This window comes from Rhododendron vialii, chromosome 4a (assembly GCF_030253575.1).
Source record: "Rhododendron vialii isolate Sample 1 chromosome 4a, ASM3025357v1".
Classification (NCBI taxonomy): domain Eukaryota; kingdom Viridiplantae; phylum Streptophyta; class Magnoliopsida; order Ericales; family Ericaceae; genus Rhododendron; species Rhododendron vialii.
In genome coordinates, this window is record NC_080560.1 from 17,128,633 (window position 1) to 17,155,051 (window position 26,419).

The window sequence follows — 26,419 nt, forward strand, 5'->3', positions numbered from 1 at the left end:
TATATGCAGGGCCGGCCCAAGGTATTTGGATGCCCTAGGCCAAGTGGTGAAATAGTGGCCTACATAAATTTTCTAATTTAAAAACAATAAACAAAAATACTTTTCTATATATAATTTTCATTCATGCTATTTAACATGGTAAATATTTTGGCCTTAATGGCTTGTACGGTTGCAATAATATTTAGTTGACTCAAGTTTGAATCACAGCAGCTCCAATTTGTGTGATAGGAGGAAATTTAAAAAGACACTACAAAAAAGTACCTTACCAGGATTTGAACCTACGCAACTAATGTGAAGAGCAAATACTCTACCGTTGAATCATCAAAGGAATTTGTATTATAATTACACACAGAAAATATATATACTTATCTAGAAAGGGGGTGCCCCATTTTTGGGCCAAAATGTGGAGGCCCAAGGCGGCGGCCTCTTGGGCCTCCCCATTGGGCCGGCCGTGGTTAAATGTACACATGTGCCCAACCATGTGCAACGCACGTACCCAACCACTAGTTAAGGTAAATGTGGGAGGTGAAGTAAAGTGGAGGGTTGGACTTCTCCAACCCATCATTTATTTCTTCAAATATAGAGGGTTGCCTTTTGAATTTTCCGCAAAGAGTCTCAAAGTCATAAAGGGCAAAGTTTCTCCATGCCTTGCTTCGCTGTTATTATTAAAGGAAAAAGGAAAACAATGGCAATTTTATTAAAGTAAACATGGGATGTGAAGTAAAGTGGAAAATTAATGGAAGGCTATGATTGTTTTCCATAGGAAAAGTTTGCTCGGAAGGATAAATCAAACTATTTAAATCAAACTATTCTAAGGTTTCGCACTAAGAGTATCAACAGTGGAATAAGAAAATGTGAATAATCAAAACATGCCACATCAAATTTTGATTATTCATTTAGATGTTGTTAAAGTTAGCAATGTCAAATCCCACATTGGTTATTTTTTGCCCATAATCAAAACCAATGGGCCTTCCAAACTTTTTTCTTTCATTTCACGCATTTATTTTGTAAAAGTGATTTTTGAAGGGAAAAAAACAGTTTATGTTAGAAACAGTTAAAAAAAAAAGTTTTTTCAAAAAACAAACTATGTTCACTTAAAAACTGTAAATACAATTTTGAGAAATTTTGAAAGAATTATATTTATACAAATAGTTTTGAAATTTTAAAAACTATAAATACAGTTTTTTTAAAACAGATTTTGTGTAAAAAATAGTTTTCTATAAAAGAGTTTTGAAATTTGAAAAACAGATTTTTGAAAACAAACTTTATTTACTTATAGTTTTTAAAATTTTTGAAAAAATTGTTTTTTGTTAAAAAAAAAATTTCTGAAAAAAATAGAAAAAAAATTGAAAGTTACAGTTTTTTAAAATTATTTTTTGAAAACATTGTTGAGAGAGAGAGAGAGAGAGAGAGAGAGAGAGTGGTAGAGAGAAGGTTTTTGTGTAATATTGGTGTACTTGATTGAGAGATAAAATTTATTTATTGACAAAATATTGCTAGCTTTGATTATTGAAGAGCCAAAATTTGATGAGTTGTAAAGAGGTTGCTAGGTTTTGTTATTCCAATGTGAGCACTTTTTTGATCCAACATTACTAACTTTAACAATTTTTTGTTTTGCTTATTTCACTGTGAATGCTCTAATGCACTATTTTAGATTCCTTCAAAAAATTAACTTATTCAAAGGTCCTAAAAGTTTGATTAATTTACTCAATTTTTTTTCCTTGCGAATTGAGACAAGAAAATCGATCAAACTCTTAACGAAATTCAAATGAACTGTTTTTTTACTGGCACTTTTACAAATATAATTTAAACCAATTGAACGGTTCTAATCAATAGATTGTGTGGGATCCCAATAGGAATTTTACACAATGGATGCATATTTGGTGTACAACAAATGATATACACAAATTTTTTTTTTTAAAGGGAAGCAAAGCCAACATTATTAAAGTAAATTTGGGATATGAAATAAAGTGGAGAATTATTGAAAGGCTATGATTGTTTTCCACCGGTAAAGTTGGCTCGGAAGGACAAAGACAAACCCACCAGATATAGTAGAGCCATTCTCATTCCCCGGGTATTGGATTTTGCTTTTCCTGCTTTCCTTTAATCTCATCTAAAACCCACGATCGATTGATTGCTTTGATAATATCGATTCAAAGGTTTCATTGGGAGACTGTTTAGTGAATAGCTTTGGTCTTCAAATTCACCGTGTTCATCAACACAGAGGTACATTTGCAGAAGTCTTTAATTTAGTTCTTTCCTCATTCCCCACTTCCTCAATTACGTTGTAAGAACAAAAAACAAAACCAAAAAAAAAAAAAAAAACGGAACTGAGCTTTCTGTTGAATTGTATATTGTAGCTTCTCTGTCTTCAACCATTTTTTACACCGCAAAGAAAAAAGAAAAGGAAGCCACCCTAAATCCTCTCTTGGGTTTTAAATTAGTTATATGGTCTACTTCTCCACCTTTTTTTTTTTTGGGTGTGTTTGCTTCTCCTTTGTATTCCCTTTTTATTCCTAATTGTCTTGTACAATTACCAAAACAGTAAGTATTCTCTGCACTTTGTTCTCATTTCCGAACCTCACTTTCTTCGTTTCTGCGCGTTTTGTAGAAAAGCCTTGTGTTGTCTTCTTCCGGTATTACACAGACACAAAGAGAGAGGGGTGAGAAATGGCTCTCGATTGTGTTCTTTCCATCGGAGGGAAGACAGCAGAATATCTGATTGACCCAATCGGTCGTCAGTTTGGTTATCTGATTTACTACAACAGTAACCTTGAAAGACTTAAAAATCAAGTCAATATGCTGGAAGGGAAAAGAGGCGCGGTTCAACTATTGGTTGATGAAGCAAAAAGAAATAGGGAAGTCATTGGACCCGATGTTAATGAGTGGCTGGCAAGAGTAGATGTACCCTGCAGAGAAGCCAACAATATTCTCATAGAAGGTCAAGCAAACAAAGGGTGTTTGAATGGGTGGTGTCAAAACCCGAAGTCATGCCACTCAATCAGTCGGAAAGCAAAAAAGATGGCAGAAGAAGTGGCTAAGCTGCACGGCGATGGAAACTTTACCCAAGTGTCGTACCCTGCACCTCCACCCGGGATAGAATCTAGACCCATTGACGGTATTAATGGTTTCGAATCAAGGATTTCGATCCTGAAGGAAGTAATCGAGGCGCTTACGGAAGATGGCGCCAGTAATATGATTGGGATATGTGGCTTGGGAGGTGTTGGTAAGACAACACTGGCAAAACAAGTTGCCAAGAAAGCAAAGGAAGAGAAATTGTTCGATGACGTTGTGATGGCGACAATTTCGCAAAAGCTTGAGGCGAGGAAGATTCAAGGTGAAATCGCAGATTTGTTGGGTTTCAAATTTGAGCAAGAGAGTGACTCTGGAAGGGCGGATGTGTTGCGTGACCAACTCAAACAAAAAGAGAGAATTCTTGTCATATTGGATGATGTTTGGAAGAGATTTGAACTGAATGATATTGGAATTCCATTCGGAGATGACCATAAAGGTTGCAAAATTTTGGTGATTTCCCGAAGTGAAGAGGCCTGCAACGATATGGGAGCTCAAAAAAAATTTCCAGTTCAAATCTTGCAAAAAGAAGAAGCATGGAATCTTTTCAAAGAGATGGCGGGAATTCCAGAAGACGACACTAATTTCCGATCCACGAAGATGGCAGTTGCAAATGAATGTGGAGGCTTACCGATTGCTCTTGTTACAGTTGCAAGGGCACTCAAAGGCAAGAGCAAATCATCATGGGATTCTGCTCTTGAAACATTACGCAAGTCAATCGGAAAAAATGTTAGAGAGGTAGAGGATAAGGTGTTTAAATCTCTTGAGTTGAGTTTCAATTTCTTGAAAAGTAAAGAAGCCCAGAGATGTTTTTTGCTTTGTTCATTGTATTCGGAAGATTATGATATTCCAATCGAAGACCTTGTGAGATATGGGTATGGACGAGAGTTGTTTGAGCGCATTAAAAGCGTGAGTGAAGCAAGGGCTAGAGTACATGACAATGTTGATCACTTGAAGAAATGCTTTTTATTGATGGATGGCAAAAGTAGAGTACACGTTAAAATGCATGACGTGGTACGTGATGTCGCTATATCGATCGCATGCAGAGAGGAACATTCGTTTATGATTAGGTGTGATGACACACTGATAGAATGGCCAGAGAAAGAACGACGCGGGAACTATGGTGTAATTTCGATGAGATGCACTGGTCTGGAGTGGGGGCTACCCGATAATTTAGAGTTTCCAAAGCTCCAACTTTTGCGGCTGGAGTCTGACGATAGTAGATTTCTCATAGAATCCCCTGGGAGTTTGGACCAAGGGATGAAAGAACTCAAAGTGGTAGCTCTTTCAAGGATGGTGATCCCTTCACTGCCGCCATCACTCCGATGCTTAGCCAACCTTCAAACCATGTCACTGTCTGATTGCGATTTGTTGCATACAGATTTGTCAGTAATTGAAGGGCTAATGAATCTGGAAATTTTGAGCTTTACTAGATCTAAAATCGAAGAGTTGCCAAGAGAAATAGGTAACCTTACTCGTTTGAAGCTACTAGACTTGTTGCAGTGCGCAAAGACAAGGATTCCTCATGGCGTTTTGACAAGTTTATCGAAGCTAGAAGAGTTGTATCTTGGGAAGACCTTTACAGGGTGGGATGTTGTTGAAGAGGGAAAAGATGTGCTATTAACTAATGCGTGCATAGCTGAGTTAGCATCCTTGCCGAATTTGGTGGCTTTGGATATTAATGTACCAAAAATTGAGTGTTGGGTCTGGCCGAGAGATGTGGTGTTCCTTGGGAAAATAAGGGCATTCGATATATCTTTGGGGTCATCAGGTTATAAAGTTAAGTGTCAATGTTTTCTTCCGTCAACTAACCAATTGGTACTACGAGCTCTTGACATCAATCGTGGTGCTATGGAGATACGTGGGCTTAAGATGCTTTTGAAGGTCACTACAAAACTGCACTTATTTTCAATGATTAGGGCGGGGCACGGTATCAGCGATTTGGATGAAGATGGTTTTAAACACTTGTCAGAGCTGAGAGTGGTTAATTGTTTAGATTTGGAGTGCCTCGTCAACACAAGCGACGACCAGCTAGAAAAGGTGGCCTTCTGTGCGCTGGAAACTCTGTACCTATACGACTTGCCTCAACTGAAGCATTTGTGGAAGGGTTCCACTCAACTTGGATGCCTCCGCAATCTGACGCATGTATGGGTGGGTCAATGTCCAAAATTGGGATATTATGTGTTCTCACTTGCCATAGCTAGAAATCTAGTGCAATTGCATAGGCTTGTGGTATGGAGTTGTAGCGAATTGGAAGTGATTGTTTCTAATTCTAATGGAGGAGGAGAGCAAGAGATGGAAGCAGCAGGAGAAGATGATGATATTGTGTTTCCGAAACTGGAGTCATTGCATCTTGAAGAGCTGCCAAATTTTACTGGTTTTTGCAAAGGCATGAATGCAATTAGGATGCCTCAATTGAAACTGTTGGGACTTGAATCCATTTCAATGCTCAATTGTCTATGCCCTGCCTCAAGGAGTAATAATGATACCACCATTCAGCCACTGTTCAACAACAAGGTATGCTTCCGATCCAAGAGTTCAATTAATTTATGCTCAATTATTTTGTGGAAGGCTTTTAATTTAGCTTATTAGTTCTATATTTTCAGTGGAGATCGATTTCAGGTTATATCGTGCTTCCTTTATTTTGCTTTGTTTCAATGAATGTGTAAATGTGAATTATAAACTTAATTTTTATGGATGTTACCAAATTAAATTTTTTTTTTCTTGTACTTTTTCCAGGCAAATAAAGCTACTATAGTTTTCTTATACCTTCTTACTCATTCCGTCCTTTTTGAGTGTCCAATTTCGTAAATCCAAAATTTCAAATATCGCAACATCATCTTTTACTTCAAACGACCGAAAACTTTCCAAAATTACCCTTTTATGGAGAGATTACTTTTTCCCACTAACTTTTCATAGAGTAATCTAATCAAAAGGGCCAAATGAAAATTTTACTAACTTTTAAAAAGTTTTTTTTTAAAAAAAACTTTTTAAAATGAACATTTATTAAGGAACAATCCAAAATAAAATACTACACTTAAGAAGGAACGGAGGGAGTATATATTGATAAAGCAACGTGAGACCCAGAACTTGATATCCAAGATACTGCATGAGATCCAATTGCGAAATCTTGAAAGCCTTTTATTTTATTTATCATCTCCTAAAAGCCTTTAAGCCACACTTTTACATACAACAAGTTTAGCAATATCATGTATTCATTTTGTGTAACAACTCATTATAAATCTCATCATAAAAACATACGCTAACATATATTATGCCTCCTATATAATTGGATCGTTTTTCTGTTTATTTTTTTAAGTCAAGAAATAAGCCAAGAAATCTATTTTCCTTCCATTGCTGGGATCAAAGTTGTCAAATCCGTTCCGTACCGGCCGGTACCGGCCGGTACGTAACGTACCGGTGCGTAAACGGAACGCAAAAAGTCATGTTCCGTTCCGGTTGAAATACCGGCCTGTTCCGGCCAATACCGGGTGTACCGGACAATACCGGCCTGTTCCGGACATATTCCGGTGTTCCGGCCGGTACAAAATTACCCTCTTTTTTTTTTTTTTTTTTACATTTTATTTATGTTTATACTTAAAATATGGTAGATATATATTAAATATATATATAAAATATTAATTGCGGTAAATCCGGAACGGTACCGGGATACAGCCCGGTACCGGTACGTACCATTCCAGTAGTGAAAACGGTACGCTGGCCGGTACGGTATTGACAACTTTGGCTAGGATAGGTGTTCATAATCAAATATTATATTCTAAATTGCTATCAATTCCGTCCAAACTAAACCTATCCTTAAAACAATTGGCATCAGCTAGATGAATTCTTTTCTCTATTGTGCTCTATCAAGAGCATTATATTCCATGGTATCTAGCAAACCTAGATCCATTGAAACTACCGCTCCTAAAGTCAACTTTGGTCTACCTCTTTTCTTAATGCTACCATCAACCATAACTTTATCACTCCTTCCAACCGCCACATCAAACGATCTAGGAAATCAATTGATCAACACATTTACTTGAATTTTGTTTCCGTACATATCCTTGTGTGAGTTGTATAGTATAATTATTACTAACTGCATGCATACACAATATGTTTTAGTATGAGGTGAAATGAAATTGCTCTTTATGGGTGAATTGTCTGCGTCAAACCTATCCTTAAGTCCCAAACAATTGGCATCGGCTACATGAATTCTTTTGATCTCCACTGTGCTCTGCCAATGGCATTATATTCCACGGTATCCAACAAATTAACCTAGATCCATTCAAACTACCGCCTCTAAAGTCAATTTTGATCTACCTCTCTCCTTACTGCTATCATCTACCATAACTTTATCACTCCTCCTAACCGCTATATCAAACGATCTACGAAATTAATTCAACCCATTTACTTGAATTTTGTTTCCGTACATATCCTTGTGTGGGAGTTATATTGTAACACCCCTAATTTTGGGAACGTTAAATAAACATTTTCATTGAAAATTAAATAGAGTCTGGCTCAATAATACATCATAACCCTTACAAAAGTACTTTTATTCAAATAAGGGAGGGAACTAGGGTTCCTATCTACTGCCCTGCTTGTTCCTCCATCCTGGCTAGCTTCTCGGCTCCAAAGGCTTCCAAGGTGTAGAGTTCACCATGTTCGTCTATAAGATCTGACACATTATACCAGTGTTGCCACCAATATAATATGTCAGGGTCATCAAAAGGTAACACCGTGAGCTATGCAAGCTCAATAGAATAACCCATAGCCACTAACCCTTAACTTACAGACATTAGGACATATTATTAACAAATTCTACTTAGTACATACATATCTAACAAACAAATAACAATGACACATCCGCATTCACTATTCACTATCGTTGGTGTCCATGATTTTTGAGTTTCTCCTACGCGACTCCTCGTAGACTGTGTCACTGGTTTCAACTTATTTAACCATATCACATTTTCAAATTTGTTTTTAACACACCCAACCTCGGTTCTGCCGTTCCGGTCTCCCGAGTATCCTCACAATGGTTCCGCCGCACCGGGTTCCCATTGGCACACTTTGCATTAGCTCCTCTCCGCAGATAACCAAGCCACACACCCAACCTCGGTTCCGCCGTTCCGGTCTCCGAGTATCCTCACAATGGTTCCGCCGCACCGGGTTCCCATTGGCACACAAAACACACACCACACAATGGGCTACCACATCCGGCCACATTGCAGTTTTCAAAACATTTCACCATTTCAAAACACGCCTTTTCATTAACCACACCCTAGGTGCCATGTTTCAACTTTCTCGATTTTCGTGTCACATTTTCATGCATAAACTCCGCGGTAGGACTTTTCACAAAAGTAAACATAAATCATTCATTGCAATATTGAAACTAAACTTGCAAGATCATCAAACTCTATATTACTGATCATGCTCAAATCACCACTTAGAGCATAACGCCACATGTACGGACACCTTTGGAGTGAAAATCACTTATGCTTTACAACAAGACAAGTAATACAAGCAATTCATGTATACATACTCATAACTATCTTAAGATCTAAATACGAATACTTCTATCAAACGATAAAGTCTTATCTTTCGTCATGCTTTCCAAACATTATAAGTGATGAACGAACTTTATATATACTTAGAGTTAAAGTATAAGAATAATTTATTTTCCAACATACGGTTCTACGTTATACGTTGAGTTAGTGGACAAGGGACTCTACCTTTCTTCGTGGCGGTAGTGATGACTACGGAAAGTAAGTTGACGATCGGGCGGAGTAACTTCCTACGGTGAGCTTTCAGTAGCTTTGAAAGAGGAAGGTTTCTCTCGAAACTAGTTCTTAACCAAACTACTTAAACTTTTTGGATCAAAAGGGTGGTCGAGTGGTGGTTTAGTGACAGCTTTGGATGAGTTTTAAGAAGAACTTCAAGAAACTTAAAGAAACTTGAACTTTGGAACTAAGAAAGTTTAGAAATTCTAGAGAGAAGTGAGAGCAAAGAGTAAAGGTGTGAGAATGACTTGAAGTGAGCTTGCTATTTATAGGCCAAGGGCTCTCTCTCTCCTCCTCTCACCCGAAATCTCTCTCTCTCTACTATCTTTGATTTTTTTCTTCCTTTGTCATGTCAAAGCATGGCTTGGTGGGTAGGTTGAAGGGTAGTGTACAAGTAACCATCAATAGAAGACTAGATTTTGTACTTTGGGTAAATTTTAGGAAGATTTGAAGGAGAAGGAAAGGATGGTTCAAAGATTGGGTTGGTATGTATGTGTGTGTGTGTGTGTGTGTGTGTGTGTGTGTGTGTGTATATATGTATATGTATATATGTATAAGTACACTTTAAGTACTATGTGATCTAGTCTAGGAAGGAGTAAGGCTTTCAAGTGTCGATCTAAAGAAGATATGGTCAAAATTCTTAAAAATAAAATAAGCTAAGAAGTACTCATATCTATATATAACCATGTATGTGTACCTAAAAATCTTAGTACAATATCTTTGGAGGTCAATGGCAAGTCTAGGTTTTCTATTATTCATGGGGTAAAAATTCCCTTAATATTTATTATCCAATGGACAAAGGTTAGGAGTATGGTCTAGGATTCCCTAGAAATATAATAATGGCTATGAGGTATATATTCCTATATATAAATATATAGGTGTACTTAGCAAATCTAGGAAAAATAACTTTATAAGGTACATGTACCTATACATAAGGTTATTTGTGTACCTAGAAAATCTAGTAAAATACCTTATAAGGTACATATATCTATATATAACCATATATGTGTACTTGAAAAATCTAGGAAATTGACTTTGGTGAAAATCTAGATTTAGGGCTACAAGTCTAGGTTTGTCCAAGGGATAAAAGTTTCCCTAACATTTATTAATCAATGGATAGGAGATAAAGGCAATAAGTATGGCCTAGGAATGACTAGACAAGTGATATATATATATATATACTAGTGCTAACCCGTGCCTACGGCACTACGCATCCCGGTTGAAAGAGGATGGCAGTTGTGTGATTTAAGTAAAAATCATGGACACTTAACCGGAAAGTGGGATGATGCACTACAGCCTTTGGATCAAATGAATCTGAGCCGTTCCAACAACTTGTCCCCACACCCTTCTGTTTTATAATAGAGATATATACACTATTTTGGTCCAAGGGGTTCTATTAGGGTTGGAAGGGGTTCATAAGGCTCCAAGATAGTCAAAAAAGTCCATCAATGGTTAGGAGATTGTAACTAGGTGAATTGGTAGTTCGGTTCTTCCAACTAATCGGTCGAAAACCAATTCTATTTGCCACGTAGGATTTCTAGCCAAGAAATGTAATTTAAAGATTTTATTTAACTCGTTAGGAAAATATACAAATGCTTTTATAAGCATACTTGTCTTTAGAAAATGACTAAATTGTTCGGTGTTAAAAGATATAATTTTAAAAGTCTCAAATCTAATTATAACGGATTATTAAAGTTAAAAATGTAATGATGATGTTTTAATAGAGGGTAAGGAGGGAAAGTGGAGGTAAAAGTTGATGTGAAATGAGTAATGATGATGTCTTTTTAATAAGTTGAAATTACGAAGCAGTACTCTTAAAAATGGACAGAGAGAGTATAGTATAACTAATACTAACTGTATATACATACACGATATCTTTTAGCATGAGGTGAAATGAAATTGCTCTTTATGCAAGAATTTTCCGCGTCAAACTTGAGATTATGCTTGCAGTTAGTTCAAACAATGGTCTTTTTAGAGAAATAATTTTTCTTAGTACGTTGACCCTTTTATTTAAAAATAATCTAACCCTTTTATTTTAATATGCACGAACTACTTTCAGCCCTTTAATTTTAATATGAAACTACTTTAAACCCTTTTATTTTAATATAAAACTCTTTATTTTAATTTAAAAATAAAACTCTCAGAACATGAAACTACTTTCAACCCTTTTATTTTAATATAGTTTTTGAATGAATAATATGGAAATAACATATTATTTCACCTGAATTTCTTTTGAACCAGGAAAAACGGGGAAATGATAGTTAAAAATTACTCCATCCATCCCAATTTGTTGTGCCCTTAATCTTTTTTGGGGTATCCCAAAATGATTTGTTTGTTTCAAAATTTTCCATTTTAAGATATCTGTATTACCATTTTGCCCGTCCTTTTCTTTTACATTTAAAGAGGTTATGTTTTCAAGAAACCAAAACATAGCAATCATGGACAAATCAGTTTCTGAGCATGGCAAGGAAACTTCCCGCCTTATTCAAAAGGAAAATTCTAAAATGGGCTGACAATAATAAGTGTGTAAATGTATATTAAAAGATATAAAATGTACATAGAAATACATGTTTTCCTTGTCTTCTAGTGTGTCTATCATTAGCCCAGTGGTCTGACAATAGCAAGACCGTATTTAAAAAGATTAGAATTTCACTTTTTGCATAATTTAAATATTCTGTCAAGGGGTAAAATGGTAAAATTGACAAAAAGTCAGTGTAATTATGAAGCTTTCTTGAATTACGTGAAAGTCAATATAGGTGCAACAAATTGGGACGGAGGGAGTAACATTCTAGGCTAGAATACATACATGGAGGCATTCACAAGTGAAGTGTTGGACACAAGGAGCGGGACAAAAAGCGTATTGTATAAGTCGGACTCTAGAGGCTTATATTAAGTAAAAGAGAAGTTTGATAAAACTACACCCCTCTTTCATTAGAAAACTAAGGCCTATTTTGGCCAAAAAAGCAAAATAATTTATTTTTTTTGTCCTTATTCAATTTTTTTTTTTTGCATTTGTTAATTTTTTTTTTCAATTTTTTGTAGATTATTGTTTCTTCATGATGAGATGAATCTAAAAAAGGAAAAAAAATTGAACGAAATTCAAAATTTTCTAAATAAAGACAAAAACAATCCATTCTTTTCGTCTTTATTAAAAAAAATTGGGTTCCGATCATAATTTTTAGATTTTAAATTCCTTTCATCATGACGAAGCAGTTATCTGTAAAAAAATTGACACAAAACTAACAAATACGAAAAAAATTTAAGTAAAGACAAAAAATAAGCCTGGCTTATTTATTTGGCCAAACAACCCTTAAATCTTTTCACGAGAGGTTAATTCTATGATATATGAAATTTATCATAGAGAGTAATTCTAATTCTATCATCTATGAATTTTTTTTTGATAGGCAAAATTTTATTAAAAAACGGAGAGAGGGGAAGGGGAAATCCAACAAAAAATTGGATAGTACATCACAAGGGCCGAAACCCAGCCCAAGTGGTCAAAATCGGGAGCCCAAAAAATAATCCAATCTAGCCCACTTGGAACCCAAAAATACAATAAATCCCAAACAAAACAAACAGGCCAAGGAAGACCCGCCCAGCAAATCCAACCCCACAAAACCCTAACCTGCTCCCAAACTGCCTCTGCACAAAACACCGAAAGCGACACCGCCCAGACCAACACCACCACGCAACCTCCTCGCCGTTAAGCATATCCGGTCACTCCCGGATGTAAAACACTAGCGGCAGGAAGGGACCCAACAGACCCACCAAGGTAGAACTAACGGCCTACGACGACGGAGAGGACAACAAAGAGAGGGCAGTGGGAGATCAAGATCTGCAGCCTAACACCGCCTCTCCACGAGCCCCCAGGATCACGAACACGAACAAAAACTAGAACCATCACCGCGAAGTTGACCACTCGATCGGACTGCACCTCAAAAGCGGTCGCCGGCCGAAAATAGCACACAAAGATGACCAGAGACTGCAAACCATTGGGATCGCAAACCCTTTGCAACCATACCTCCAAACCTCTGCCACCACCGCGAAACCCAAATTGCCTATCAGATCGGAAAACCTGCAAAAAAGAGTTAGAAAGCCTAAAAGCCCAAAAAGGAACCGGGCCCAACCCAGACATCACAACCTACACCCTATCATAGCCCAAAACAGAACCGAACCGAACCATGGCCACTACAACACACCGCCGCCGTCCATCAATCCCCGACGCACCACCACCACAAGCAACCCACGGGCCACAGATCCATATCCCCCAGATCCAAAAACAGAGCTTCGTCGCCAATAGCTAACGTCACCAAAAACCCATTAAAACGACGAGTGCAACAGCAACATGGCCATCGTCACCGAACACCGCCGTTGCCGGAACAACCCAATGAGCACAAGAGCAGTAGCCCAGATATGTGTCACTCCAATGCCAAACGCGAGCCTCCATTGCCGTTAGGCTGAACCGTACTCACTCAGGAATGAGCCGGTTGGAGACCACGTGATCTACACCCCCTAGGCCTCGCGACCACACCTCGCCGTTAAGCCAAACCGATTCCACCATGAGTGAGAACCGGCGGTGGATTGACGGCCAAAGACCATTGAAGCCGAGGGAAGCGAGGAAGGAGAAGAGACAAGGAAGGAGAAGCAGCAACTAGAGCCGAACCGCAAGGAGTAAGGGAAGGGAACTGGGGGAGCCCGGGGGAGGAGGGCAGGAGGCGGCGCCTCCCCCTAGGCGGTGAAACTTGGTTTGGGAAAGGTAGAGAGAGAAAGTAGAGTCTATGAAATTTATCATATTCAAATGAGATCCTGATCATTTTCATCATAAAGCCACTAGATACCATTGTTAGGGAAAAGCTCCAATACATACCACGTATAACTAAAGATGTTACGCTTATTTTGGACTAATGTTATGCCTCTAAGTGGTAAATGTTATGCCTCTAAATGGTAAATGTTATGTTTCTCAATGGTTAAGGATGTATACGGCATGCGCCGTTATGCCTTCTTGGTAAAATGTTATGCCTATGGGTAAAATGTTACGTCTCTTGGTGTTAAATGTTATGTCACTCAGTGGTAAATATTATGGGTGGCATATCGTACGTTAGGTGTGGACTATAGCCGTTACCCCATTGTTATGTTTAATCAATGGACATTAGAAATTTTGATGATGGACATATTGTGTCTATTATGTTACGCCAAATGTTACGCCTAGTAGTAAAATGTTATGCATCTTTTTTTTTTGGCCAGATAATAAAGGTCCATTGATAGTAAAACGATAACAACATAAATAAAAAACAAGGACTCTCTTAACAACTTTTAGAAAGAGAAATAATATATATCTTGATTACAACAGAAACGAGCCTGAGCTCTACATTTATACACTAGCTAACCCAATACACTTGGACACTCTCATCACAACATGGAATGAGCCTAACAAATTCTACCTGCCTAACTCACTCTTAGTTGCTTGACTGCCTAACTAACTTTTCAGTTTGGTCGATCATTGAGTACTCCAGTACGTAGCTTCCTTCTTCATCAACTGATGCTGCTCGAGCCTCATGGGCATTGACCAATACACTTAGACACTCTCATCACAACAAAGGGGGAACTGATATCCAGTTTTGTACGGCTCCCCACGCCAAACCCCTTCCTTTCTAGTTCATGCGCGCATCACTTTGTTATTGTTTACATCCAATTTTGGCCAAAATTTAATCATGGTTTAATAAGATAATCTCAGGCTTATAGGGTGGGTTTATTAAAATCACCTTTCAAGTGGGCCAAAATAAATTTGGTTGAGCCGAAGGAATAACCCAGCTAAATGCTAAATATGTTTAGTATTTGGCCATATTAATGTCCAAAATTTCATTAGTAAGGAGGCCCAGATTTACAATGGCCCAAAAGAATGCTAGGCCTTACAAGGCCCAAATTCAAATTCCATGGAAACCCATGGGATGGATTGGTTTTGCACGAAGAACAAAGGGCTGGGGAGCAAGCTTCCCATCAGGCCTGAAAGTAGGTCCAAATCAATTAAAGCCCATGGATGGGCCCCATTTGAAGGAAAAGGCCAAAAGGCATACGGTGGAGAAGCAAGCATGGGATAGTTAAATCCTGTGCAACCGGCGACCTTTGGGGTAAATTGAAGCCAGGACACTTGGCAGCCATGCAACTCACCAAGGGTGATGACTCAGGCCAGAAGCTGATTCGTAAATCAACTTGCTCAAGCCTGGGTGAGCAGCTCAAAGGCTGAGCCAGCTGAAAAGAGAGGGAGAGTTCCAAGAAATTCCTTTGCCTTGAATACTTAGCAAGGAACGAAGGTATTTCAATATGGAAGGCCCACAATAGAGGGCTAAAAGTTATTTAAAAGTAACTTTTAGTCCATGAATTAGGGGAAAAACTACTTCGATCTGCTTTTTATTTTTGTAACCACGAAGAGCCAACTTTGGAAATCCCTAGGGCTTCCAAGAAGCTCTAAGCTGCTCAAAGGCCTGAAAAACAACCGGTATTGTCTTCCAAAAACAAGTTCCCATGCATGCAAATGGCCTTGAGGTTTAAGGCCGATTTCTTGGACTAAGATGCAAGAAAGAGGGGTACGTGGCAGGCCCACATAGGCTGGGATTGGGCTGCTTGAAGGAGAGAATGGAGTCTATAAATACCAGCAATGGAGGCCAAAAAACAGGTCCCAGCACCAACGAACCCTGCACTTAATCAATCAAAAGCTTTCTCAAGTTCATTCTCACTTTCCAAGCAAAGTGAGCCCTTTTTATCTTTTGGTTTGAACTAGCCCAGCCTAGTTTCTCATTGTATCTTAATCATTTGTATCGATCAACTTCACTAAGCCATTAATGGAGTTTGTTTGATTTTCATCCAGTTTTGCTTCCTTTCCTTTGTTTATCAATGATTAGGAAATCTTTAAGTCCTTATCCTGCAAAGCCAAACCACTAACCACTATATGGCTTTCCCCTTTAGATCGTACACAACCGCTTTATAGAAGTTAGATCTAAGGTATTTGGGCCTTGGCACAAATTTGGACTACGAATTTTGTCTTGGCACGCTGGTAACCAAACCACCCAACCCGCACGTGGTACTTTGTGGTTTTGCTCATTTTTGATGAAAACAGTTACCCATACGGTGAACAAATTGGAAACAGCTTGGACTTAAAGCCCTGGACTGTACTTGATCGATCGAACATCATAGGTTAATAATACTACGGTTATGCCCATTGAACAAGTTGAATGCTTAGCCCCTTCCTTGCTTCCTCCTGTTTAATGCTTATGCCCATTGAGCATGTCAGTCAAAGCCTTCGCGTCCCCCTCAATGAGGACATTCCTGTAACCGTAAGAGAGAGCATCAGAGCAACCATCACGGCCTTCCTCAGCGCCAAGGCTTCCACTACTTTTGCACTTCCTGCGGCCTCCACCTCGCAGGAACGGGCCACTAAAAAATTCCCTTGACCATCTCTTGCTACAACTCCAATTCCACCGCATTTTTGGTGTTGCCTTGGTCTCGAAAGGCCCGTCGAAGTTCATCTTCACAAAATGCTCAATGGGATTACAGAAAAGACTTAAACTGCCTTGTTATAGGAAATACGCTAGAGATTGGGAAATATTTTACTTTTTCAAATCTAATAATTAGTAAGTGTATTGTTGGGTTGGAAAAGATTAAAGAATCAAATCAAAAGTATCTCTATGGAATGTGGTCGTTAATTAATAGGCTGCCCTTTTGTTTAAATAACTTTTAACTGTACTTGAACTTTGGACTATATTTACTGAGACATTCAACGGAATGAGTTTATTTGAATTCTATTTTGTTAGGACTTAGGTGCAGTGATTTTCTTAACGTTGTGGATTTAATTAATTGCAGGATGCATTAACTAGCATAGAAGAATTGTATATGACTTCAATGGAAGACCTGAGAGAAATATGGCCTGGGGATCTTCAAGCAAAACTAAGGGAGATTAAAGTTTATAGATGTGACAAGTTGTCGAATATTCTTTTTCCATCTAATTTGATCGAATGCATGGAAAAGCTAGAACAACTTACCGTAGAGTCCTGCAAGTCAGTGGAAGTAGCATTTGACTTGGGCGAACTAAATATTGGTGGCGAAGGCAATGGGAATATAGCCATACCATTCCCTTGCTTAGCTATTTTAAAGCTTCAAATGCTACCAAAGTTGAGGCATGTTTGGGCGAATTATCCACCAAGAATATCTCACAGCTTTCAGAATTTGAAATCCCTATTTGTGTCTTCTTGCCGTAGTTTGAGAATTCTGGTCTCGCCTTTCGTTGCCAGGTTTCTTGTGAACCTAAAAGAACTACATATAAGTGAATGTGAGGTGATGGAAGCAATTATTGACCGGGAGGAAGAAGAAGTAGATGATGGAGTGAGAACAGATACAATCGTCTTTCCTCAACTAACTTCCCTCGGGCTTTGGCAACTTCAACTCCTGACGAGTTTCTGCCCCCAAGGTTGCACTTTCCAAGGATTATTTTTGAAAAAAGTGCAAATTTGGGATTGTCCGGCATTGAAGTTTCTCCCTTCGGCAGTCCAACGCGTAATTAACGAGCAACGGTAAGTTTAGGAATGATACAAGTACTCCGATTCAAACATCATCATTCTTACATTAAATATATTCTATTATAATCTAATCGGCATGCATTATAATCCAACGCGTAATTAACGAGCAAAATGGTAAGTTTAGAAATGGTACATATATTTCAAATATCATCAGCCACACATCTAATCTATGCTATTATATTCTAATTGCCATGCATTATTGCATTCTATTTCTTCTTTTATATGCTGTTTATTAGATTAGATGTACAGAATCCAAAAATAATAATCTATTGATTTTGAATATAATAATAAAACATAGAGATAACGTTAGAGATAACGTACGGAGAAGTGCTACAATACACACCCTTTATTTGGGTGTGTATCATATGCACCCTCTTTAATTACCATTAGATGCTTGAAAAATGATCTGAACCCTTTAAAATATTACGATAAGTTACTAACAAAAAAACATGTTACCAGTGCTATAGGTAAACCCTGTGAATTAACCAAAATGGAAAGAAAATCTCACCCCTCACTTTCTTCCCAACCAACGTTTATCTTTCTTTTCCTTCGACGAAACCAGCCCAATTTTATTTTTGATAATTAATTTATGTTAAAAATAATAATTTTATTTTTTAAAAATTTTAAAGCTAAAATTATTTCAAGTGGAAATAATTTACTTCATTAAAATAGGTTCTCGATAATTACTAAAGGAAAAAGATACTATCATTATCATAATGTAATAAAAAGTCAAGGCATTTTTTACAGGATTTTTAAAGTGTTTCATATTTGTAGTCATTTTTTTTGAATTTTTTAAAAATATTATGATGTTTAATATTTTTCACAATATCTTTAATTGCATAGTGAATTTTCACATAAATAGTCCAACTAAAAAGAATAGCGAAGTCGATCATCTGTATTAATAAGTAGGAAACACTAACAAAAAAGTTAATGGGTGATCAAGAGAGTGATGGTGACGAGATAAATTTACCAATACATTTTAGGTTACATGTAAAAGACAACAATATTTAGGACGTGCTATTTATTTTTTGGTCAATAGACGTACTACTAGTATTTAATTTGTGAATTAGTGCAAGCATCCAAATTATAAATAACTAATACTCGTACTTGATAATGTAATCGATTACAAGCGTTATCAATACCAATCAATTACGTAATTGAAACCGCATAGAAATATAATCTATCATGTAATCAATTATTTGTGTTATTTAGAACAATTGATTTTTAAATCTATTGCAATGTTGTTTTTAACTTATTTCGCAATTGATTAGAGGACTTATTGAGGCCCATCAATTATCAAACCGATTGAGTAATTGACTTCACATTGTTACCCAATCATACTCAATTCAATTACAAAATTGATTATATTGTCTTATCGATTACATAATTGAACATAATAGAATTGATTACATATTTGATTATGATGTCTAATCGAATATGTAATCAATTGCAAAATCAATTACTATATATTTATTATAATATCTAATCAATTGAAAAATTAATTATAAAGTCTAATCGATTATGGAATTGAACATTCACATAATAGATTACATATTTGATTAACTACCGTTCAAAAAAATTTGATTAAGTAATCGATTGCACAATTGATTATAGAAAAGTTATGAAATGGACTAAAATGTTACGATTCTGTAGTGAAAATGTTACGATTTTTTTTATAAAGTTATGAAACACACCAAAATGTTATGATTCTAAAAATGTTATGAATTTGTCGCTAAAAAGTTACGATTCATTCGTAAAAGTTACGATATGCACTAAAATGTTATGATTTGTAAGAAAAATGTTATAAATCAAAAGTTGCGAATTTTTGGTATAAAAGTTACGATAGACCTAAAATGTTATGAATGACAGGTTCAGCAAGTAATTTTTTATGAGGTAGCACAATATGGACCACTCAATAGATGTGTATGATATGCACCTTAAAGAGGTGTGTATTGTAGATTTCTCCTAACGTTAGAGGTAGAATTCTCTTGAGTTGTCCGTTAGAAACAAAAAAGGAAGGGTTTGAATTTTATTTGTCCACTTTGCATGATTCATTGACTCATCATTCATCCATGTAAAAAGCTACTCCCTCCGTCCATTTTTTAAAGTCCAGTATTTCATTTTGGGTTGTCTCTTAATAAGTGTTCATTTTGTAAAATTAATGTGTAACGCCCCGAATTTTGGGTACGTTAAATAAAACATTTTATTGAAATAAAAACTGAGTCTGGCTCTTTTATTACAACAAAACATGAAAGAGGAGTACTTTTATTACAAACGGAAGGAAACTAAGGCTCCTAACTACAGCTCCGCTTGTTCTTCCATCACAGCTAGCTCCTCGGCTCCGAAGGCTTCCAAGGTGTAAAGCTCGCCCTGCTCATCTATGAGATCTGACATATTATACCCGCGTCGCCACCGGTATAATATGCCAGGGTCACCAAAAAGGCAACACCGTGAGCCAAAAAGCTCAATAGAACTATCCAAACCCTCTAACCCTTAACTTATGAACGAGGAACATAATAACAACAATTTCCACTTAGATCATGCATATAGTCCATACAAGTATTCAGATCCACAATCCTTACTTGTCTAACGTTGTGTTCATTACTAAGACTCATCGTAGACCATGTTATTACTTCACTTTCCTTTTTACCCAAAAACTCCTTTTTAACTCACCCAACCTCGGTTCCGCCGCGCCGGGTTCCCGAGTATCCTCACAATGGTTCCGCCGCGCCGGGTTCCCATTGGCACACAACCGCATTGGCTCCGTACCGCGGATAACCAAGCACACACCCAACCTCGGTTCCGCCGCGCCGGTTTCCCGAGTATCCTCACAATGGTTCCGCCGCGCCGGGTTCCCATTGGCACACACACACACCACTCACATAATGACTCCCAAAACCGGTCATTATGTAGTTTCAAAATATTTCTTCCCTCGGATACACATTTTTATCTTCGTTAACACACCTTAGGTGCCATGTCTCTATTCTCTTGGTTTTCGTGTCATGTTACATACATAGACTCCGTGGTGTAGGACTTTCCACATAACAAGCAATTTATAAATTTCCAAAATGAATACAACAATATTATTCAACTCTTGACCACACAACATGCTTGAATCACAATAACAACATCATGCATCTTATGCATCTTTAAACAAAGATAACCTTATCTACATAAGCTTATTAATCAAAGTTACTTTCAAATGAACTTATTTTAGAGTTATGATACAAGACTACTTATACTTAGGAATAGAGATAAGAAGTTCCTACACTATATTTGGGGTGGATGATAAGAATATTCTACCTTGCTTCTTGGCGGTAGTAGTCGGCTAAGAAGATTTGTTCGTCGGTTTTGGATTTCGGCGGCGTAACGGCGTCGGTTTGCTTCGAAAGGAAGAGGGTTGTACTTTCTCTTCCTAGAAACAACTTTCTAACTAACTAAGTTACTTTAAAAGATCTAACGGTGGTTTTGGGAGGTGGTTTGGTGGTTTCTCTCAAGAACACTCAAGAACACAAGAAAAGAAGAACTTTGAAAGCAAGAACTTTTGGAATTTCTAGAGAGAAGTTGGAGCAATGGTTTGAGGTGTGAGTTTAAGCTTTGGAATGAGCTTCTATTTATAGGCAAAGGCTCTCCCTCTCTCCCTCTTGGCCGGCCCCTCTCTCTCTCTCTCTCTATGTCACACTTTATTTCACATGTCAAGGTTTGATTGAAAGGTTGGAAGCTAAATTGGTAGGCTTGCATGGCTATGTTAGTCCTTGGATGGGATTCTTGGAAGATATGTTGCAATGGAGGAGACATGGGTACAAGATTCTTGGCTTAAACAATTGAGTTTTGTACAATGGAGGTTAATGGGGTTAAGATTTGGCTAGGAAAGGAATCACCAAAGATTTGAAGTACTTTGAAAGACTAATGTCACACATCAAATCCACCTTCTTCTTCCTTCCTCTTTCCTCCTCTCTCTCTCTCTCTCTCTCTCTCTTTCTCTCTCTCTCTCTCTCTCTCTCTCTCGACCTCTCTCTCCTCTCCTCTCTCTCGGCCTCTCTCTCCTCTCTCTCCCTCTCTCTCTCTCATGTACTAGCTATATATGTATATATATGTATGTACTAACATGTAGGAATACATTTAAACAATAGGTACTTTTGGTACAAAAGGGTAATTTAGTCTTTAAAGGGTCAAGATTTCCCCAATAAACAATTATAAAGTACGAGTACTTTAATTAATAAAATAATGTACTTTTGTACTCCCGGAAATCTTAACAAAATATTATTTTAATGGATTAAGTACTTTGGTTGAAAGATGAGCCTATTACCCAATGGTTAATAGAATCCCTAATGGTTATTATCCAAGGGATAATAAGGTACGGGTACTTTAAATATTAAATTAAGTTTTTGGAAATGACTACATGTCCTTTTTATTCTTACACATGTGATATATATATATATGTACTTACAAAATAAAATAAGAAAAATGCTTTTGTCCAATGGGTAAAGATTACCCTAATGGTTATTATCCAATGGTCCATAGTTACTTGGGTACTTTTATTAGTAAAGTAATTGAAAATTACTTTTCAAAATAATTATAAATGTCAATCATAGTACTTTGCTTAAATCTTTCAAAATCCTTATAATATAAAGAAATGGGTTTCTTTTATCCAATGGATAATAGTTCCCCTAACAATTATCGTCCAATGGATAAAGAATAAAATCAAAATAATAAAAGAAAATAATTAAACAATTATTAGTCTAAGGTTCAAAAGGTTTAACATGGGCAAAATGGTCCATCTTCGGTTAGGGAAAACGTAACTAGGTGACTTCCTAGTTTGGTTACTCCATCGAGCCGGTTAGAAGCTAACTAGGCTTGCTAGGTCGGGCATATAAGTCAAGAAACGATCCTTGAGGATCCAAAGTGCGATTAGGGTTTCTAGTCGAGAAACACGATGATAAGGCGATCGATTGTTTAAATACAAACCACAAGGAAATCAAATAAGAGATTCAACGAGCAATAAAGAGAAATTAAGAAATTTCAAATAACAACGAGATTTTTATTGAACGAAAAATCGTAGTTGTTACATAATGGGTAAAGTTGGTGCATTTTCTATTTTACCCCTAAAAATGAATTTCATTTTGAAAAGTTAGTGAGTCAAAATGTAATGATGATGTCTCCATAGAAAGTAAATAGGAAAAATAGAGGTAAAAGTTGATGTAAAAAGTGTAATGATGATGCATTTTTAATAAGTTGGAGTTACGAAGCTGAACACTTAAAAATGGACGGAGGGAGTATTATATCCCCTTAGCAAAAGGGACACCGTAATGAAGATTTTGACCGATCAAACAGACATAACGAGTATAACATGCATTTACCATGCGGAGGTATAATAATATTTACCACAAAATAGGCATAGCATAAAAAACAAGATCACTCAATGGCATAATATAAAACCAAAAAATTAAAGTAATAACCTTAGCCACAAAAGGCAAAACATTTTAAGGAACCAAAATATTAACCATTTGAAGGCATAACATTCTTCAACCAAACCACTTGCATAATTGCATATGTAACATTTACTAAAAATTAGGAGTAGCATAACATTGACACACCTCGATTCTAGTGCATAGTAAAACCATGAATAGGTATAACATTAAAACATTTAACCACATTCAAGCATAACAATAACCAACGCTAAGCGTAAGATATTGCACAACCTTTCATAACACATAAATATTCGATGGTTATTCATGGCCACCTTACGGGTATACTATGTTCTCATTTATGAATATTCATTTTTATAAAGTTGAGATGTATTTTCATGGCATTTTTTTTTACAGAAATATGCTATGATTATTTATGATCATTTTAGGGAGAGGAACTTTTGGGTGCAAATAGGGTATTGCTGACTTGGTACCCGTGTAGTGCATCCAGACCGTCCAAAAATGCAACCGACGGTCCGGATGCAAAGGTACCGAACAGATTTTTAACAAAAAGGATAAAGAAAATGAAAAGGTTGTTTCAATTCAGACTGTCGGTTGGTCGGCTTGCACAGCTCGGATGCACTAATCAGGTACCCCGTGGTACCTTATTTGCACCCAAAAATTTCTCCTTTACAGATATACATTATTGTTTGTGAATATTCATTTTCAAATTTATGCTAGATGTTATTTTATTTTAAATTTACTTTTTAGATTTTAGGCAAGAGAAAATTGGGGAGAGAAGTTTAGGAGATTAAAAGTTATATAGGAGAAATGGGGGGATTCACAATCCTCTTGGATTAGCAATCTGGCCAATCAAAACCAAAACAAACAAGACTTTCGAATGCCCCTTCACCTTCGTAACCATATCCCACCCCTTAAACCGGCTATCAAACACAGCCTAAGTGTAGAGCAATCACTACATCTAAGTGTATGTCAACAGGACATTGCCTAGGCCATACGTTGCGTAACATCAATCGACTTCGACTTTGACTGTCAAATGCTGCAAAACTCTTGGATTTGTAGTTGTGTTTAACTAAGTATTGTCGGTTTGGTTTTCTTATCATTTTATGTACAATATTATATGGGCGTTCCACAGAGGAGCCCCCTACCCAGCCCTCCAAAAATACAAAAGTACTCATTTGTTCACGTACTGATTTTCTAATTGAATGAACCTGCCATTTTGTGGCGTGGACAAAATTCTGAGGCTGGCTCACACTTTTGATTTCCCAAATTGTCACCGATCGATAGAATTTAGGATTCACATCTAATTAAACCTCCAACACAACATAACTGTAGGGGCAAAAGTGTACAATAAATTTACACAATCCTTCCACGTATAACCTCAAAACAATTTCAACTACACGTTGACATGGCCATCGTAGCAATTCATACATGCATTTCGTCCATGCTCTCCCATTATGATTCATATATACCGATGTAAGTTTCATTTCCTTTTCCCATCTTATACTCTGGTCATTTTTTTTATTTATTTCAATCTATAATCAACTATCAAATTTTACGAGTACGTGCATTGCGTGGACACCGGCCGCTAGTTGCTAATTTTATTTTACTATGTTGATTATATATGGCAAACTACGTAGAAGTAAGCAAATAAAGTCCATTTTACTTGTATTGCGTGCCTTCATCAACATCTTTTCGGAATCTCATTTCTTCCTTTCACTTTGTTGTGAATTGGTTTAGGTAACTTTTTGAACCGAGCATTGGAGATCTCTTCCTCTGAGTAAGGGGGCTCAATAATGAAATCCAAAGAAAGTAAGAATTTGGTACGACTCCTCCAACACATACCAGAAGCCTGTAAACCCGTGACATTCACTTAATTTAATGTATTGCAAATATCTATAGTGACATACACACATACTAGTCGACAAGTTGTGGATTCAATTATATATATATACACACACACACACTAGTCGACAAGTTGTGGATTCAATTATATATATATATACACACACACACTAGTCGACAAGTTGTGGATTCAATTATATATACACACACACACACACACACACCGACAAGTTGTGGATTCAATTAATGCTTAAAAGGTGCCCTGGTATTTACTTACTTTATTTATCTTTACCTTGATCAATTAATGGTAAATGGGCAGTTTGGCCATGTTTCTAACAGGAGTAACTGAGGACAGCACCGGTGAAGAGGACATGGAATTTGGAATGAGTGCGCGTACTCCGTGCAATCAGCGATGATCTGCTCCCTCTGGTTTCAACTGTAATGCTTTTCGGCTAATTGTTGTACCTTCTCTTATAATTATGGATTCTGGTACACTTTGTGGATGTTGGAGTAAACTTCTTTAGAGTTTGGAATTTGACTTGTTTTGTGGTAGTTGATCGATCGACATGTTAAGTATTCTAAACAGTAGGAGTTGGAAGAGTGAAAACTCAAAATGTTATAAGCACTTGCAGTTTGATTGCTAATGTTGCACTCTAATTTTCCTCACTCCTACGATGTCTTGTGAACGATTGAACAATTTTAGTTATGTCTGATACCTGCATGGCTGCATCCTTTCGGAAAATATCACCATTCTTGTTGCTTGTCATGTTTTCCGACTTAGATCTATGTAATTCCTCACTTTGTATTTATCACCAAAACGACCCCTCTGTTTGGATCACACAGAAATGTTACACTTACGTAATTAAAGAAAAACATAAGTTCACTATATCAATATGCCTGTGTTAATTTTTCCGTAGCATTGGTTGCAACAACAAAAATTTTCTGCTACGTAAAAAGGCTAGGGCAACCTTAATTTGGTTGCAAATTGCAATTTCCGCGCGTGTTGTTGCTTCATTGGAAAATAGGTAGTAAATATTATAGCGTTGTACTTTTTACTTGTCTAGGGTTATAATGGCTCCTCCAAAGCCTTAGCTATTTGCTGAATTTCGTAATTTTTTTACACCTCGTTATTAGGGGTTGGAGTAAATTGGCCTCTTGTCATTTAAAAACAGCAATTTAGAATGATATTAGACTATTTTTAGTGTGACTAACTGTGATGGACAACACATTAATCAACTAAAAAACCGTCTTATCATAATCGATACCCTATTGTCCACAACAAGTCTATAAAAATTTGCACACACCTAGAGATGTTGATGCATCCAAAATGGCACAAGCATGCAATTGGAAGCAACACAAATTTCATCGACAAATAAAAATACAAAAGAATGTGAGTGTGATAATTAGTAACATACAAAGATCATAATATTATTATTAGAGACAATAGAGGCATCACTTTTTATCGTTTCATTATTATTATGGCCTTTCATATTTTTCTAAGGCTGTAGTTTGAAGATGTCGGAACAGAATCCCTGATCACCACGATGACCGTACCACATTCCAATGATTGATCACTCGTCTTCTTTTTTCTTTATTTTTTATTTTTGGGTTCTAACTGGCCGGCCCCGTTTTGTCTCCATGTTTCCGTTCAGCCCTGTAACGATCTGGATTTTTGACCCAACTTTTTTTAATACAAATTTATATTGTTAAATTCCTAATTCAA

The 26,419-nt window shown here is 36.9% G+C and overlaps 1 protein-coding gene across 3 annotated transcripts; it reads left to right on the forward strand.

Moving 5' to 3' along the window:
- Positions 1-1,966: 1,966 nt before the first annotated feature.
- LOC131322228 (disease resistance protein At4g27190-like) lies at positions 1,967-25,362 on the forward strand. 3 transcript variants are annotated; one of them, XR_009198764.1, is made up of 5 exons: positions 1,967-2,226; positions 2,612-5,589; positions 16,710-17,416; positions 24,592-24,674; positions 25,036-25,362. XR_009198764.1 is itself a non-coding variant. In XM_058353484.1 (4 exons), the coding sequence occupies exons 2-4, from the start codon at positions 2,671-2,673 to the stop codon at positions 25,043-25,045; spliced, it is 3,636 nt and encodes a 1,211-aa protein (XP_058209467.1). In that variant the 5' UTR covers positions 1,967-2,226; positions 2,612-2,670; the 3' UTR covers positions 25,046-25,362. The 3 variants fall into 3 exon arrangements, 1 of the variants encoding a protein (XP_058209467.1); XR_009198763.1 differs by having other exon boundaries at positions 24,592-24,663; XM_058353484.1 differs by lacking the exon at positions 24,592-24,674.
- The last annotated feature ends 1,057 nt before the right edge of the window (positions 25,363-26,419 follow it).